Source organism: Struthio camelus, chromosome 7, assembly GCF_040807025.1.
Source record: "Struthio camelus isolate bStrCam1 chromosome 7, bStrCam1.hap1, whole genome shotgun sequence".
NCBI lineage: Eukaryota > Metazoa > Chordata > Aves > Struthioniformes > Struthionidae > Struthio > Struthio camelus.
In genome coordinates, this window is record NC_090948.1 from 19865179 (window position 1) to 19883458 (window position 18280).

At 36.4% G+C, this 18280-nt stretch overlaps 1 protein-coding gene across 2 annotated transcripts in view; it reads right to left on the reverse strand.

The window, feature by feature from the left end:
- Positions 1 to 3799: 3799 nt before the first annotated feature.
- The window catches only part of TNKS2 (tankyrase 2), a 34064-nt gene continuing 19583 nt past the window's right edge, over positions 3800 to 18280 (reverse strand). The window contains exons 17-27 of one of the 2 annotated variants that reach the window (XM_068950068.1): positions 17811 to 17920; positions 16955 to 17143; positions 15900 to 16152; positions 15158 to 15240; positions 14625 to 14745; positions 11574 to 11671; positions 10845 to 10919; positions 9640 to 9745; positions 7967 to 8153; positions 6381 to 6537; positions 3800 to 6071 (exon numbers count right to left, since the gene is read on the reverse strand). In XM_068950068.1, the coding sequence (XP_068806169.1) occupies positions 6009 to 6071; positions 6381 to 6537; positions 7967 to 8153; positions 9640 to 9745; positions 10845 to 10919; positions 11574 to 11671; positions 14625 to 14745; positions 15158 to 15240; positions 15900 to 16152; positions 16955 to 17143; positions 17811 to 17920 (1442 nt within the window). In that variant the 3' untranslated portion in view covers positions 3800 to 6008. Of the gene's footprint in view, positions 6072 to 6380; positions 6538 to 7966; positions 8154 to 9639; positions 9746 to 10844; positions 10920 to 11573; positions 11672 to 14223; positions 14345 to 14624; positions 14746 to 15157; positions 15241 to 15899; positions 16153 to 16954; positions 17144 to 17810; positions 17921 to 18280 lie in introns of those variants that run through there. The other variant, XM_068950069.1, reaches the window with a different exon arrangement.

Genomic DNA, 18280 nt, shown 5'->3' on the forward strand with positions numbered 1-18280 from the left:
TCAACATATCTGTTAGCACATCTCTCTCAGATGCGCTCTCATAGATGCTCAATCCACCCTCTCCCACTTCATTTTTTCCTGAAACACCACTTTTGTCTTCAATATACATCTGTGTTGTATCTTCAGAAATCTATCTTTCTAGTAATTTGCTAACCTGTTCTCCATTCATAGAGCTCTGGCCCCCAAAGGGGACCTGTCTTCTTTCTTATGTTTTTGCAGGCTTAATGCATTTTCACGTTCCTAATCTTACGAAATAAGCTTCGTCACTATTCCCTTGTTTTGAGGTTAAATTTATTTCTGTGTATGCTTACTGTTCTAAGATCTTTGCATTAAATGACACTTTCTATAATGTTGTTCAGAGGCCTCTTACCTTATTACGGAGATTATGCTGTATGTGAAACTGCCTTTATTTTTTTTCTTTTATCTGTAAATCTTTGTCGCTCAGTACGTTAAAGTCACCCAGTAAGTTAGTTTCCAAGTTCTTGCCCTTAAGTCCTGAGTTAGACTTTATGGAAAAGGTGCATTCTCATCAATATTTATTACTTCAAATGAAAGAATTTAATTCAACAAGCCCTTTGATACCAAATCAAATCTAATTTATTCTAGTGCATGTTTGCACTGCTTCAGTAAAAACCTTCCAATTAGGGAAGCACTATCATGCGCTGATCATCATATACAGGTTTATTTATTTAAAGATGACACTTTTGGACTCCTTGGTAGTTCATTTTACAATTAAAACAACATTTAATATAAACTGCTGTTAGCTACTACTTTGGCTACTTCAATAATCAAAAGCTATTAGATGCAATGTCTTCCTTCAGCTGGATGATAAGCATTACATGTACTAACTGACTTACCGTTACCTTTGCAAACAAAATCCATTTTTCCTCTGTTCACATCATTTCAGTTCCACTTCATTTCAATCCTATTTATTTGCTTAATCAGTATTTGTGCGTTCATTTACCAGGCTAGTAAGTAGTTCTATATCTGCCTTAGAAACTTTAGCAGTTTTCTTGTTTTGACCTAAGTTTCCTGAGCTCTTGCTGGAAGAGAGCTACATTTTCAAGAGCAGCTAGAAAAGAAACAAAAAACACCCCACACTTTAGAACTAATGGACTGCTTTCAAGTCTGTTTCTCAGACTAATTTTATTATCTTCAACATTTCAGTATTGATCCTTTCCCACATGTACCATGCTGGATCTGTAAACAGTATTACCAGCTGATGTGAAGCAGCATCCCCAACTATAAAGTGTCATTCATGCATCTTAAGCACTTGTGCATTTTCATTTGCTCCTTAACCGATGTGCAACTGTTTTAAATATTATAGTTTTCAAATAATAATATTATTTCTTGAAAACTCTTAACAGTCTTAACTCAAAAACTTTGCAAGTATGCGTCCCCCAAGCTGTGTCACACACATCGCACTTGACCATACTCAGAAAGCATCCCAATCTCTTTCACTTCCACCCAGTAAGACCACAGCTGAAACATACTTGAGCTGTATTAACTCCTCTCCTCTTTACTGCTGCAGAATAAACATAGTGCTTTTATCAGGATTACAGATGCATTGACGGAAAGATGCACCTAGCCTCCACTTCCTCCTTCCAATTTTCTGGCTGCACTAAAATTAAAATGTCCTCCCCTCTATGCATATATCCTACTACTGGACACAACCCAAGCAAATAATTTTATGGGATATACTTTCATTTATTGGTATGCTGATCTACTGTGGTTTTTCAACTGGCATTTGACCTTTTTTTTTTAAGCACTGATTATCACAGACAACAATGTTTTTAAGAACTATTATATAGGACATTTGTCTTCAAGTCTTTGAATCCTAATTCTTTTTCTTGCACTCATTATTTCCTAGGTCTTAGCTCATTAATGCTTTGAGTTGGCAGCTGCAACTTTCTCCTCTTAAACATGCATGTTCTTCTCAAGAGTAGCTATTTTGAAATCCCTATGATGTCTATGCATCAACAATTGCTTGTTGTTTTAACTCAAAATGTGACAGAAATTATTCCTACCACGGGTGGAAGCTAATGTACCATGATAATCTCAGCCATTCCTAAAAATTATGTTAGCTTTTTCTACTATTACTTTTGAGAGCTCTTACAACTCAGATTTCTTTCTTTGTAGATTGCTCTTTTTTCTAATTATTTTATCTCCCCTCCTGTCTGTCTTCTTTCAGTTATTAACCTTGTCCCCCTTCTGGGGCAGAACATGTTAACTTCAAACCAGTCATCCACATGCTTTTTCCTTTTATCTTGCATTCTGTTGTAGCTGCCTGCAGTTTAATCAGATCTGCTAGTGAGCCACAGGCAGAAGGAGAAACCCCTTGATGCTCTCAGAAGTACCACTGCTTACACTTGCCGGAGAGGGGCAAAGAGAGGTGCAGGCCTCCCTCTGCACCCTCAGCTATAGCGCTTCCCTTGCTGACACTATCTCCACCTACTGCAACTTCAGCAGGTGCAGGAAAAGCACAACTCCAAGAACCACAGAGGGGCAGACCTCCGTCAATCTGATTTTCCAGTTCACTGAAGGTGAGAAAGCAGTCGTCTTTGTTAGTACTACATTAGATGAGTACAAATCAGGCTTTTACGCGTATTTTTACTAGAAGGCAGCAGCCAGGCCACCCAGGGGATTCTGTTGTCATTTCCAGCAAAAGAAAAAAAACAAACAACCTGTTTTACTATCATATTAAGTTCAGGAGACAGCCAGACGAAGGGGAAATGGCTCCTAAGCTGCAGAACCCTCCCTAGCAATGCTGGTCCACTGGATGAATCACCTTTTTCCACTCCTTCTCAGCTTCCTGGTGAATGAAGGGAAGGAGAGAGGAAAGGAGGGAGGGAGGGAACATGTGTGTATTGCACGACTTAAGGAGTAAGTTCAGGTTAGAAAAGACAGCAACTACTCCTTTTATATACAATCATCTCCACTGGAAATTACTGCCAACACACCACTTCAATATCTCTTGTATGGACAACCCTAGTTTTGTTTTTTTTTTTTTTCCAGTTATCCAGTGGCTTGCTAAATTACTTTTGAACTTCTAAGAATTAAGCTCTAAAGTTATAAACCAAGTTTAAGAAAAAAACTATTATTTTTAGTTTGCTTAGTTGCAGCAACTTTTATACTACTTAATTTTTGTTTTTTCAACCTAGATAGGTGGAATTTTTCAGAAGCACTTAATTTTTATTAAAAGTTGTACTCCCAAAATACCTTCCAGAATTGCATCATCTTTGATTTTTAGTTGCTTTCCTGCCCTCTAGTGCTCATATCTATTTAAATCTTATATGTAAGGTTGGTTTTGGAAACCATCTACCATATAAGTGGTCCTACTGAAATAAAACTCTATTTGCTTATTGCCATATTGCAAGCGATCTGAGCAGCATTCTTAACGCTGCTCAGTGAGGCGCCACACTGCTAACCGATGCAGTAATCTGAAAGGTCAGAACTTTCAGGTTATCGCTCATTTTACAAAATCAACTTAAGGCAGTTTTCTTTTTCAGCTTTGGGCTACGTAATGGAGTTTAAAATACAGAAATCTAGAAATAAGCTTCAAGTTATCATTCAAACATTTTCACTGATAGCTAAAACTATTAATTAGCTATATTTTAGTTCCATATCAAAGTACAAGTTTCCACAGCATCTACAATTTGTCATCCATGTTAAAAGCTTGTCCGTTTAACACGATCAATTTCCCCTCTAATTAGGCAGTTTGCTATATTACTGCACATGCTTACATTCAAAACAACGGTTTGACATACTATGCCTGTAATTACTCCCATGCTACCAGAAAACCAGTGAATTAAATTTATTTAGTGTTAAATGGATATGGAATGTTATACAGTACATGTAAGACACTTCAAGATGAATAAAGCAGAACTAACTGCACAAGAGATTAAAGGTTCACCTCAATATTATCAAACCATTACAGCTTCCATCTTCAGAGTGCAAGGTAAGTCATGCAAAAAACAACTCAAAAAAATCCCCAAACAGACAAAACCAACATTGTGGTACCACTTAAATGCTATCATACCACAATATTTTACAAGACATTAAGTGATCGTTCATAGAGAATGAAGCATTTTAGCAATAACTAAAATGTTCTGAACATACTTAACAGATTTTGCATGAACACCAATTCCAGCATTACTATACCTAAGGAACAGGCAACATGCTGGGAGAAAGTTAAAAAATAAAAATGAAATTAAAAAAAAAAAGAAAACAAAGCCTCTTTTATTCATAGCCAATATTTTTTCCTGCAAGAGTTAAGTTATGCAATCTTATTATTCAGATTCCTCACATAACTAGGTAAGGTTCAATACATTTTTACATAGAGCATAATCACATAACCATCACATCAGCAAGACATTTTCATTATCTTGACCAGTTACTACATTTAAAACCATGGTATGACAACATGCCCTGCAAACAAATTGTCTTTCGGGACAGTGACCTATATGCAGAAATATAAAACAACTAAAATATGCTCCTAACCGCTTTAAGATTAAACCCAAATGAACTACACTTTGTTTGTAATTTATTTACATATTTTTGAAATATGTAGGTAAAAACTGCAGATGGGACAGAAGCAGAATACACAAGAGAGAAGATAGGGCTTACTGAATTGATCAGTGCTATCAGTAACCTCTGACAGGGGGTTATACCTTTTGCACTCTCCCTCCACCCAAGTCATCTTAATAGGGTTACCGTATCCAGCTGTTGCGGTGGAATTGCTGCTCATCCTGCTTATGCACTTCTCCTCCAGACATCTGAGTGCAAGGGACCAGAATCTTACACCCCAATCAGTTTCACTCAGCCAAAAGCACTGCAGATAAACATGCTTCTACACAAGTGCTTCAACTAGAGCTTGACTATAAACATGGAAGAAAGACAGAAGACGACAGAATGGTTTTAAAATTTCCACCTGATAATATTCATATCCTGAGGGCACCAAAAAGTAGATTAATTTACAAAAATAATCATACAAAAAAAGTTGTTTACCCTCATATTAAGAATAAACTATTTGACTTCCTGGCTTAAATGTAAGCAAGCAGAACTTATCTAGAAAGACCTCGTTGAGGTTAACTTTCCAACTACATTCAAAGAAAATAATTTACTAAAACTATAACTTGCAAGGTCTAATAGCCTTGAAGTGAGGATACAGGTTAACTATAGCAATAGTTAAATAAAGACTTTTAAAGACATTTTTAAGAAATAAAATATGAAACTCTAGTAAGTAGGTGGAAAAATACTTTAGCATTCATCAGTAATATTCTACTTTCAAAGCCCATCATTCTCAGAAATGTGTATTTCATAAATAAAAATACAGAACAAAAATATGAGTAATCACTCTAATGCTGGATACTTCTACACCTCTTCAGATAAAATCTGTCTCCCTCCCAAATTAATGATAAACCCTAAAAAAAAATTGGCTTTTCCAATCTATCGTGCATGAGGAAACAGATGAACAAACCAACATCCGGAAAAAACACTTTGTACAAGGTTGCAGTTCTAAAACACTTATATTACAAAGCAATGTAAATAAATACCAGGCTAGTACAAAAGCTCTTATTTACAGTTTTACAAATGAAATTGTTTTCAGTGTAAATGCAGTGTTTTAAAGAACATAGCATTAGTAAAATGAGTTCCTGTATAGAGCATTACAATTTCTGCTAAATTTCAATGTAGTATTGTATAAAACCATTATTCAAGTTAATTTTTGTTTATGATTTAGTAAGCCAAACGCCAGTTTATGGCTGGAATGGTATCTCTGTTAAAGTGCTGAAAAAGAGGACATTTCTGAAACTTTAGAAAAACATACTGTACATTATTAAAGCTTTATCAAGTCAGAATTGTTAGATTTTGTTCACATTTGCTACCACTCCACCTGCAGATGAATATATATATATATATTTTTAAATCAACTCAGTGTAAATTAACAGGATGTCAGCTATTAATATCTTCACATCCAAAGTCTGATGATTTTTCCAAAAGTATTTGTCTTAAGCTTCAGTGGTGGCTTCAGGTTTCATAATCTGGTAAGTAATCAAGTATTCCGGATAAGCCTGAAAAATGACAAACACATTCTTTATTATGATTACATTTTCCAGATAAACGCAAGATCTGTTTGCGGAGAGGGAAAAAAAGCACAGTATTTATATCAAAAAAAAAAAAAAAAAAGGAAAATGTCAATGGCAGCAAGTCTGAAGCATTCAGGAAGCAAAGAACATTTCATCTTCACGCAAAGTTGGAGTTTGTTGTAAGACAAAAGCAAGTACTAGCAGCTCTAAGGCAAGGGGAAAAATATTATACTATGCAGTTTTTAAAATAATGTCTGGAAACACAATGACAACAAAACCCCAAAACCAAATTACCTGCTCCCCTCTGTAAATGACATATTCTGCCAATGCCAGTCCATTTACACTGGGTCGCCCAGTAACCGAATGATGTCCTGGGGGAGAGTGAGCCATTTTCATAGCACTGAATTGCAGGAAAGACTTGCCCAGGGTTACACGACAAAACAGCAACTGCCTATGTTAAAAGGGAAAAAAGGATCATGAATTAAAAAAAAAAAAAAAAAAGCTTCTGAAGCAACAGAAAGGTTATTTTAAACTTGATTACTTGATTTAAATTTACTTGAGCCACTTCAGTCAGTCCTTCTAGTAAGCAAAACCGAAGTTCTCCCTCAGGAGATGATCTTCAGCCTGGGGAAAGAGCTGGTACTGATACCGAATAACATTTATCGTAACGACTGGCAACAGAAGGCCTAACAACAAACTCAGACTGTCACTACTTTTTTTTTTTTTTTAAATAAAGTAGTATGAGGGAACCTTCTACCCCCAAATCCCTCATATTAACAACATAATACGCTTGTGTTCTAATGCCAGATTTGTGCCAGATCTGAAACAGCCATATCATCATCAAGGCCAAGTGCAAACCACAAACTCCAGATCAAATCAAAATACATCAATACTAGCATTTGTCAGTATGTTATGTTACAATGTTTTCATTAAAAAAAAGTTCAGAACAAAGGTAACTATTTCTTTACATAGGCTTCAATACAATGGCAATGGAATATCAACATTTCTGTAGATTAGTGTTACGTACCATTTTGCTATGCTCAGCCAAAACATTTCTGCTTTTCAAACTCTTCACACATGAAAAATTGTAAGAACTTATCAAAACTTTAGAAAACGTGAATAGAAAACCATGAAGAGATACTGACAGACTCTTTAAATCTAGAAGACTCTTTTCTTTATTTAAGGGTGCTGGAAAACGGTATGCAATTTGGAGGAAAAAAAAAAAAAAAGGGTCACAGACTCAAGGAAGGAAACCGTGACAGCTGCCTTATCCCTGTGAAATTAGTGGAAAAACAGTATGCAAACATAATATTTTCTCGCTTGAAATGATGGCCACTGCCGCAAGAACTCCATGAAGTAAAAATAACTTTATTCTAAGCTGAAGGTGTCAATGGGACAGAATGGGTGTTCTGCAGAACAGCAGATTTAAGAACTGAGAATTAGTAGCAGAGATTCCACAAATCCATGTCTATGCTTTATTGTCTGAAGCAGCAGTGAGGTGGGGGCTCTTACGGAGCACATCCTCAAAGCATACAGCATCTGAGTACTACTGGATTCTTCCTTTCTCTGTAACAGGCAATGAAGTAGACTAAATCCTTGCATTGCTGTATCTTTCACACAGGTGTCTAGCAGACTCTTTTCACTCATAGGCTATCTAACCTAATTTTTACAGTAAGCTAAGAGCAAAGACTCAGGTAAGTGCACTGAAGATAGTTAAAAATTCTGTGAGACTTTTTCTGAAAAGCGCAGCATAGAGTGAAAACAGGGAAGGTTCTGTTACTGAGCAAATCTTTCTTCAGAGAATCTGCTCACTTGGCGGACAATAACAGAACGTGCAAACGCATATTTGGATTCCTCTGTGTAAAAAGATCATGACTTACCTGTGGCAAACATAACAAGATCTATCCTTGTGAATTGGACATCCAGTGCCACCTCCAATTCCATATACATACTGATTGCTTTTGGAAGAATTTTCAGCAAAATAAATCCCAGCTCCAAACATGCCACCTATATAGGCATGTCTTTCATCAAAGCCTTTGTGAATAATTGCATTCACAAATGGGGAGCCTACAGGGAAGGAAGAAAAATATTTAAAGTGCTTTGAAACGTACTTGTAAGTGTCTGAATTCTACCATTCATTACCCAACATTTTTAGTACATGTTTTTACATATACAACGAAATTAATCTCCAGAAATTCTGAGCAACTCAGGTTTACACGACCAGTTTGCTAGAGGTGTTATACACAGAACAGCAGCTGATATGTGCACATTCTTGTATTTACAAAGTAGATCTGAGGCAACTTTTGCCACAAGGGAAGACTCTCTGATTCAGCACTCCTTTCTGTACAGCTTTATTCTAACCAAGATTTTGTGAATTTGCCACATAAATCCCATCTCTTCCTAACACTGAGTAGATTGCATTTAGAAACAATAGAGGTACTCCAGTCAAAATTCTGCTGTTATCTCTCTTGAGGAGAGGGTATTGTTCTTCTGTTTCTCCCTCCAGTGTCCTTCAGTATTTATTTACTTGCACTGGGTATAAAAATCTAGCCTTAAAGAATAATCTATTCAAATCGGACTCAGCATGTCTAGAGACACCTAATACACTTTTTGTGAAAATGAATGGGTAACTTTTTAGTAAGGATTTTTATAAAAGCTTCAGAGAAGAGCTTTCTAAAAGCATATAGCATTTCAGTTACATAGGGAGCTTTAATGCAAATAATCCAGTCTTATCCTCCAGTATAAGGATAAGAAAACCTTATATAAAATTAAATGACATTCCACATGAAAAGAAACTGGAAACACTCACAGTTTGTTTCCATTTAGTCATTATGCGATATGCAGGACATAAGTGTTAATGTAAATTAAAAAAAAAAATATTACACAACTAGGAATATTCATACAGCATAAATTCCCCCTTTTCAGGGATAATTTTTTTTACTATCTAATTTGTAAGATCTTCATTTAAAGGAAAGCAATTCCATCAAGGAAGTCATTCCACGTTTCCTCTAATGGTGGTACAGGCCACAGTCAAACGACAGGATTTTAATCTGTACAACTTTGGGCAAGCAATTATTACGTTATTATTACCAACAGTGATATATTATGTTGGGAACTATGTAGCTTTCATTTTAAGGATGTACAGTGAACTTATTTCACTGCAAGTCAGGACAGTCAGTTGCCATTTGTATGCAAAAGAACTTTCAACTGGGTTTGATTTCGCAATTATAACCTATCTTCTCTGGAATTATGACCTGAACACGAGCTAACTTGCTGAATAAAAAAAATGAAAAAAAAAAAACACTATTGCAGAATAAAGTTTGACTGAATCATTTTGGCCATACCGCCATTAAAAAAGAATTAGCAACTTAACCAAGGAGAAGGTAAGCCCCTTCATCTCCATTCGTAACTGCTAAAATGTTTTTATTTAAACTTTTCAAAAGTCCCCTTTGGGGAGAGACAAGAAGATGCAAGAACCAGTAGAAAACCCCCACTAAAGAGTGTTGGTAGTGGGAAACTGCTAAATAAGGTGCATTTCATTTCAGTATCTCACCATGAAACAGCATCCTTTCATTAGCATGGTTATGATTCTCTTCAGAGACCTCTTTCCTCCTGTGAGTGTATCTTTCCCACAGCTTTTTGTTGCACACTTTCTGAATCTGAAATAGCCAAAATGTAAGTTCTACCCTGAAGCTGAAAACTTACATTTGCTTTATTTGACTGATGTTTAATATATAGTACCTATACCACAATACACTTACTCTAAAATATCACTTAAACAAGAATCTTTACTTAGAACTCAATTAAGCAACACTGAAGTTATACCGCTTATCTAACAGAAGTTCATTGTTCTAACACAACAGTGAAACACCGAGTAAGCCATAACTATAAGTTTCATGAGAGTTAATTCATTTTAAAGATCTGTAGAGTAATTCCTCTTAATTTAAATTTAGAAGGCTTCATCACAATTATACCTTAGGGTCCCTTCCAACATTCCTTAATATAAATCATTAGTAAAAAGATCATCTAGTAAATTAAAAGCATCTTCCATGAAAACTTCTAGTAGGTTTCAAAAAGAAAAAAATTCCTCTAAGCAGAGGTGTACTAATGTTCTCACTGTAATGTGTGTGTAGATATAGCATATCTATTCCACTTGGAAAAGTGTAACATCAGTTTAGCACAGAACTTGTATTTACTTCCAAATAAAAAACTATAAGTTTTTTTAATAAAAATGACCATTTCTTTAGGGAAATAAAAATACGAACACAAACCAAAATTCCAATCGATTATTTAAAAGCAAGGTTGTTTGCTTTCCGATATTTTAAGGTTCTTGTCTTTCAATCAAGCCATACTAAGTACCAAGCCATACGAGGTCCCTTTAATTCCATGTCTCTAGAAGTTTTTCTTTCACTTCTTGCTTCGTGTTTCTTCCTGGCCATTCCCTCAACAGAAACAATCCTTTGGTTCCTATTAAACCCTCTGTCTTTCTCTTCAAAAATTCTGCACTTTCCTGTGAAGTCCTTTTATGTCAATCTCTCATAAAACTTATTAATCTCTATTCGCCATAAGCAGTTTTTCCATATAATCTTATCCTCTGATTTTTCCCTGGATCATGATCCTTTTCCTGTGCAAGTCTCAGAATGACACACATCTCTTATGGAGCTCAACTAATGAGCACAGAACATTTTACCGCTGAGTTAAAGATACTTTCAAACAGAATACCCAAGGTATAATCAATCATAAAAATGTGACTACTACCTTTAAAATGTTGTATCTGTTGAAGACTCCACCAGCATGTCCTCCATCTCTATGCTCTCGGACGGTACTCTGCATCTGAAGATTGAGAATTTTAAGGAGCGTTATTTTGCTCCAGAATAATATCCTTCATACATTCTAACAATCAGAAGAACTACATCTGTCTTAAAAAAAATAAAAGCTCATAGAAGAAACTTTTAGGCAATAACTGCGTTAAGCAATGCTGGATTGCGGAGGCACACAGATAGATCTCCTGATTTTTTAAAACTATACCTTGAATAGTCTATAGACTAGTTTATAGACTAGTTTCCAAATTAAAAAAAAAAAAATAGTAGCATTAGAGTAGTCTTTCTTCAGTATTTTGCCCTGTGCGATTATCACACTTTGGAAGGAAGTCCAACAGCGTCTAACAGACTGGCAATTGGTAGCACTAAATTTTTATGTTATATCAAAGAATTTTTCGGTATCTTAGAGATTTTATATATACACTATTAGCAATAACAACATAGATAAGAATTAAAATTTATGGATATAACGAGTATGGATTGTAATACTGGTGCAGTCAAGAAGCACAGGCAAGAAGAAAAATCAAAATTCAAAGTATCCTTAAGCTGTTTTTTCTTATGACGCTTAGAAATGTTTATTGCACAGTTAAACTGCCTAGCAATACTCTTTTGTCTACTTCCTTAACAACAGTGACAAAAACACTGAGAAACTAAAAAAAAGGCAAACCTCCTCTTCTACTGACTGAAATTCCTTATCTTCAGAGGAAAGATCTATGAGAATAGTTCCACTGCCAGAAGTATTTAGAGTCAGGTATGGGTTAAGTCCTGTGAAAATAACAAAATACAACAACAATTTCAGATACTGCTTTAAGATCACCAATTTGGAATAAGCAGCAACAGCTTTTTTTTCTTTTTCTTTCTTTCTTTTTTTTTTTTTGTAAGCGCACTGGTCTTCTCAAATCTCAGTTTACAAGATGAAGAGTTTAGTTGCTAAGGAGTCCAAAAGTTACGAAGACCAAGGTTTTTAATTGCCTTCCCTCACCCACATAAATTTTTGCAGATGTCCAAGTGCCTCAAAACGTTTCATTAGTTTCAAACAAAATAACCTTCTCAATGTCTCTGCCTATAACTTCTATCCTTATATTATCATCCATACAATATTCATGCCATCAGAAGCACAGCAGCTGGGTCTGGATGTGTATCAACCACAATTACTCATTTATCCGTGGATACTGATCCATCATTCCCTCCAAACAAATGTACATTTTGGACACACTAACCCATCTGAACGTGCTTAGCTCAGTATCTCCAGAGTACAAGACATGGAGACCACGTGTAAGCAGTTGCCTACTCGAGTCTGAGCAGCAGGCAGTGAAACAACAAGAGCAACCTATCCCGGTGCAGAAGAGTCCATGACTACTGATCTAATGGTGATGGCATCATGCAGAAAAGATGATGGAGCCAGACTCTTCTCAGTGGTGCCCAGTGACAAGACAAGAGGCAAGGGGCACAAACTGAAATGGAGGAAGTTGTCTGAACATAAGAAAACACTTTTTTACTGTGATGGTGGTTGAACACTGGAACAGGTTGCCCAGAAAGGTTGCAGAGTCTCCATTCTTGGAGATGTTCAAAACCTAACTGGGTAAGGTCCTAGCTAACTTGCTGTAGCTCACCCTGCTTAGAGCAGGGGAGTTGAACTACATCATCTCCAGAGGTCCCTTCTAACCCCAAACATTCTGTCATTCTGCAACTTGACTTGAAGTGCAAATTCTGACCTTTCAGCAGGAATATATCTACCAGACTAAGATCTTCATGCTTTGGATCACCTTGGATGCAGGGATTTCTAGCTCAAATCGTAATGCAGAAAGAGCTGACAACGTAGCTAAGATAATCCCTGAACCTAAAAGGCCTGAGCCTGAAAATGCACGCTCGAAGGAGACTCCTCTATCAAAGGCTTCAAACACGCCAGCAGTGTTGAAATGTCATGCAGAATCCATTGTCATTTTTCATACAGATTTCTACCACAGTTGGAACGGGAATCTAATCGCCGGAGTTAATGAAGATGAGGTCTACCAGGCATCATTTTGCCACAGCCTTCCCAGACAATCAGCAGGCAACCAGTTAGACGCTAGGTCTGTCATAATATCCCTAGAAAGGGATGACATGGGAAAAAGGAGAACTGAGGTTCCATCCACGTTCAGGAGCCAAGATGTTTAAGTCACTCAGCTAAAGTGGTCACTGGAGTTTCCTGTTTGGAGCCTCACATTACTGGTATGCAACTGGAATCCAGTGTTTGGAAGCAAGAAACTCTGATGAAAGCTTCAAAATGAAACTATTCCATAAGAGCCCTATGAACCTTGAACCAATGTCTACACTGTGTTCAGGGACAGATGACAAAATACTAATGCCAACATACTAGAATGCAAAAGCACAAGGGCAAAGCTCAGATAATTACAAAAACTTAAAAAAAAAAAAAAAAAAGAGCACAAGTTACTGAAACATTCAGTTTAAGTACTCTGCTTGTGGCTAATGTTATAAATGAAAAATGCCAGGCCTTTCAGTGCAAGATAGCAAGAGTTAAGGAAGAACAAGGGCAGGCGGGTTGGGGTGAGGGGGAAGGTGAAGGATATCCCATCTGTACATGGGTGTACTAAACAAACAAACAAAACCAAAAACAACAAATACATCTGGAAGGCCAAAACCCTATGATTAGTAGCTGCAGAAGTCTGCAGAAGTTTAAAACTGAATTAGGACATGAGGCTGGTACAGCTTCTTAAAAGTAGTTTCCACCTCAAATACTCAATGAATCAGTCCAAAAGCAACTGAAATTTAAAAGGAAGCTAGAGATCCACATAATCCTTTGCCAGTGACGAAGATTTTACCTTATGGCTTGGTTTGTCTTAAGGAGCAAAATATCATTTAGCACTTGGGACAGCAACTCTCTCATTACTACGGAGTCCAGACTTTGGAATGAGAATTCACAGATGGCATCTCTAGAGAAGAAACCCTACCAATTCTAACTAATTTATTCCATTGCTCTGAAACATGGCAAAACAATAATAGTTGATGTTTCAGTGAGACAGGGAGAAAAAAAATAGCGTATTCTTTTTTGTGTCCTATGCAGCCACAGTTAAATGAAGCGTGCTATTCCCAGCATTGTGCCGGAATCAACAACGCTGCACAAATAAAGGGGCTTTAGCATAAAATTCAATACAAGCTGAAGCTGTTAAACAAAGCAGCTATGCTAATTTTGGCTCACTGGAAACACACCAACTGTACTTTTAAAGAAAAGGATATATCAAAGGATATATCTTTCATCTTGCTCTCTGAGAAAGCAAACGCAGTGTCTAATGCCATGCAGAACGCAAAGAAACAGCGTAGAACAGGCCCTAATCCACGAACAGACAATGCGCTCCATGCTCCAGTGTGCTCTGATGAAGACAACCATTCCCTGCTTCAAAAAGCTCACAGTCAAAGCACTCTAAATCTTCACTTCAGCTAAGCAAGTAAACACAAAACAGTGATCATGAAGGAATAAAATTAGAGCAAATTAGAAGACAAAATTCACAGTAATTCATGGCACAAATAAAAGCCCTCTAAAAGCCCTCATGCGTCAAGTCAAAAGATGTTTTATCGTTAAAAGTGCCCTTCTTCAGAATAAACTAACTTTGATTACAAATTGTCTTTTTATGAGATATCATTTGGAACAACCTAAAGCATTCATAAAAAAGGATTCTATAAAAGCAGTGTTACATAATATTTTGAAACAAATATATACCTTGCTGCCCAGAAATCAGTCTTTCAACTCCTTTAATGATTTTATGCCGATGACCATAAGCATTAATTCCAATCTCCTTCAATTCCTTGTGTCCCATTTCAACCAATACATCCAATGTTATCTAGAGTAAGAGCAACACCGTTTTTGCACGACAGCATAAACAGAACAGCTACCAATGACAATGAGAACGTATTCCACAATAGCTGTGACAAAAAGTGTGAAAAGAATATGCGTACTGGAAATTAGCATATCATTCTCACCCTTAGCTTTACTTCTACTGCATTCTCCAGACTTTTGTCTTTAATTTTCTACAAGCTACAGTTGAGTAACTGTTATTCCCCGCAAAGATCATGTTTTGGGCTGAGAAATATCATTTTCTAAATGCGTTAAAGCCAACAGATAAAAACACAGCAATTACTAATCAACACTGACCACATTTACTCATTTCAAACTTGTGTTATTACACTATCCTAAAAAGTCAATGTTTTATTCCCTTGCTTCCTAGTTGAATATGTGGAAATACAACTACTTACCTGCTCCCTCTCAAATATGTCAATCAGATGTTCAAGGCCAAGGTTCCGCACAAACTGATTTATACTAAAATCTATACCTGAAACTGGATAAGCAGAAAAACTGAGACGGAACATTCATACCTATACCATATAAAAAAGTATGCACATTACATGCTCTCTGTGGCAACAAAGGGAGATACAAGAATTCTTGGACTTGGAGACTACGAAAAGATCATCTACGTCACTAACAAGTAGCAACTATTATTTTTGGGGTCACTAACAATACTGTCGGATATTCTACCCCCATCCACCAAAAGGAGTAGTCTTTATGCATCTGGGACACAAGCAACTAACTAGTTACCCGAAACGCATCTCCCAGCAGCAAATATTTTGAGAACTAACAGATGTTATAGAAAGACCCTTTTGAAGGTATCTGATCTAAGAACTACGTCTTAGAAACTAGACAAAGTTTGTAGTAAAATACTGCTTGGTATGGAGTCAAAGTTCACGTGACTTCTTTTTTAAACCACAATTCACCATTGTGAGCCTGTGCGTAAAAAAAGGACTTTAAGATCTCCCACAAGGGGAAAGGACTAGAATCCTGCACTGCAAGGCTTTTAGACTTCTGTTCCTCATTAATGACAGCATAAGAAATATGGGTGTTACATATGTCATAAACTATACTACCTGGGCACAACCTCACACTTAGGTATTCTTTCTACCATATGGTGTGAACTCCTATTCATTACTGAGAAAGTCTCACCTTCTTTCTTCTCTAAAACAGTAGCTCCTTCTGCACTGTTTGCACCAACAACAGAAGGAAGTTCAGAAAAACTACCAGATAAGTTGTCAAGGCTGCTTGCAGCAGACAGGCTGGATGGACTGGATGGAACAGAAGACAGGGAATCAGCTGTAGATCCTGCAGTTTGTGATACACTAATAACCTGAGGTTTGTAGCAAGATGGTAAGGCGGAAGGAGGCATCGCTGCTGTCAATAATGCACTGACGTCATCTGCCTAAATATCAGAAAACAATTTACTAAAAAAAAAAAATACAGGAACACTTTCACACAACAGTTTGTCTTATAATGTATTATTGTTATTCCAGACTGCTTCCTAAGTGTACTGCAATATAAATATATGCATAGAGGAAAACTTCAGTCAATTTACAAATGCCCTTTTGTGCCAACAGCAGCATACTGAAAATAAAGACATAAGAAATGTAAGTAAAACTTTAAAATAAAAACTGAAATAAGCTAAAAGGTAGTTAGTTAATATTTCTACAAGAACTTCTAAGATAGTCAAAACAAAACTCTCATTTCCAAGGGGAAACCTGCAAAATATTCTATGACGATCAGAATTTATGAAAACAGACTTACTCCGAGTGTAGCTTTTGATTGTATTATAAACTTAAGGGGGGGTGGGGAAGCAAGCTTAAGAGTCAGATAGTTCCCTAAATTTAGGAAACTGTTACAAATTTTGCTTACATTTCATTGCCACACTAGTTTTTGCATTAGTCAAACTGTAGGTACCACATTAAAAGCATCCACTTAAAAACGTGGGTTTTTGCTTTATTTCAAAATAAGAGGTTTTAAACCTTTTTTCAAGATTTTCCTGTTTTAAAAGGCTCTAACTTTCCTTATCATGTATACATGCTTGGAAAGCATGTATAAACACCAGAGAAACCAGAGCATTTTAAACTTTGCAGAAGTTGCCACATTATTCTTTTGGGGAAAAAAAAAAAAAAAAAGTAACTTTAGATGAGCTGCCACAACAAGCAGAGAAGTACAGATTTCCCAGGAAGAGCCCCATCACTTACGGTGACCAGGTCTAATGGTGTTTGTCCTTCCTGGTTTTTCAGAGTAGGATCAGCCCCATGAGCCAGTAACAAGGCACAAAGCTGTGTCCTTCCTTTCTGGGCTGCTTCATGCAAAGGTGTGAAAGCCCATTTGTCCGTAGCATTCACACATGCATTATACTTTATAAGTAAAGCCGCTACATCTACATGCTGAAAAATAAAACATCCTGTTAAATTCCAAGGTGCTACAGTATATTAAACTAATTCAGAATTGTTACTGGTACTTCTCTGTAACTTCATTCTGAATTTTCTTAGAACTGTTATTACAAGACCTACAATATACCAGTAAAAAGTTAAGATTTCTTCTCTTGTGAAAGAGAGACAGACTACAGAATCCATAATCCAGACTCCTTGGATTTCACTAACAGATGAAAAAAGCCTGAATCCAAACTTCCAGTCTGGAAAGTACTCCAGCTGCTTTGATTAAAGACTTGATCAAAACAAAAGATCCTGACTGAAAGTCCACACAAACAAGTAGCATCGCAACTTCAACCAAAGTAGTGTAAATGAGATCTTGCTGATAAAAGCTGACTGGCATGGGTAAGAAAATGCATTTTATGGAATACCTTTTAGACTATTTGTTTTGTAAATGTTCACGTTCAGAAAACTCATTCTGTCAATTCAAAAGTCTTTACCGATTCAGTTGACCGATTCAGTTACTTTTTTGCTTTTCATCAATAAGATAACATTACAACAGAATGGCAAAAGCTTTCTAGGGAGATTATCAGATCATGACGTTCCGATAAAATGCAGTTTCCTTTTTTTTTTTTTTTTCTTTTTTTTGTAAATAAAGTATTGCTAAGTTTGAGATATTTACCCCGTAAGACGCAGCATTATGCAGAGGAATCAAACCTCCTTTATCCTGTGCATTCACATCTGCTCCATGCTGTAAAAGGTACTCTGCAACCTCCAGATTGTTGTAACCAGCTGAAAAGTTGCAAAAGGAAAGAGTAAATATAACATGTTTAAAATAAACAAAAGAAAATAAATAAAAGAAATAATATTAGAAGTAACAAAATCAGTGAATGAGCAGCCAGGTCAAAGAATTCCTGTGAATACCAAATAGCTGCAAGGCGCAGAGCAGAACAAGAACTCTTCATAGGGTTTCAGCCAAAACTTTCTCAATAGATAGCAGAGAAATGATAATTCACTTAATTACTTGAAAGCTGGAATGTCATTCCCCATGAAGATAAGTGTATTCTCTATTAGTGAGGACAGCTCCACCTTATTTAAGAGTATCTGGTTTTAAAACCTTTGTCAGTAAACAAAAGATTCCCATTCTCTCTA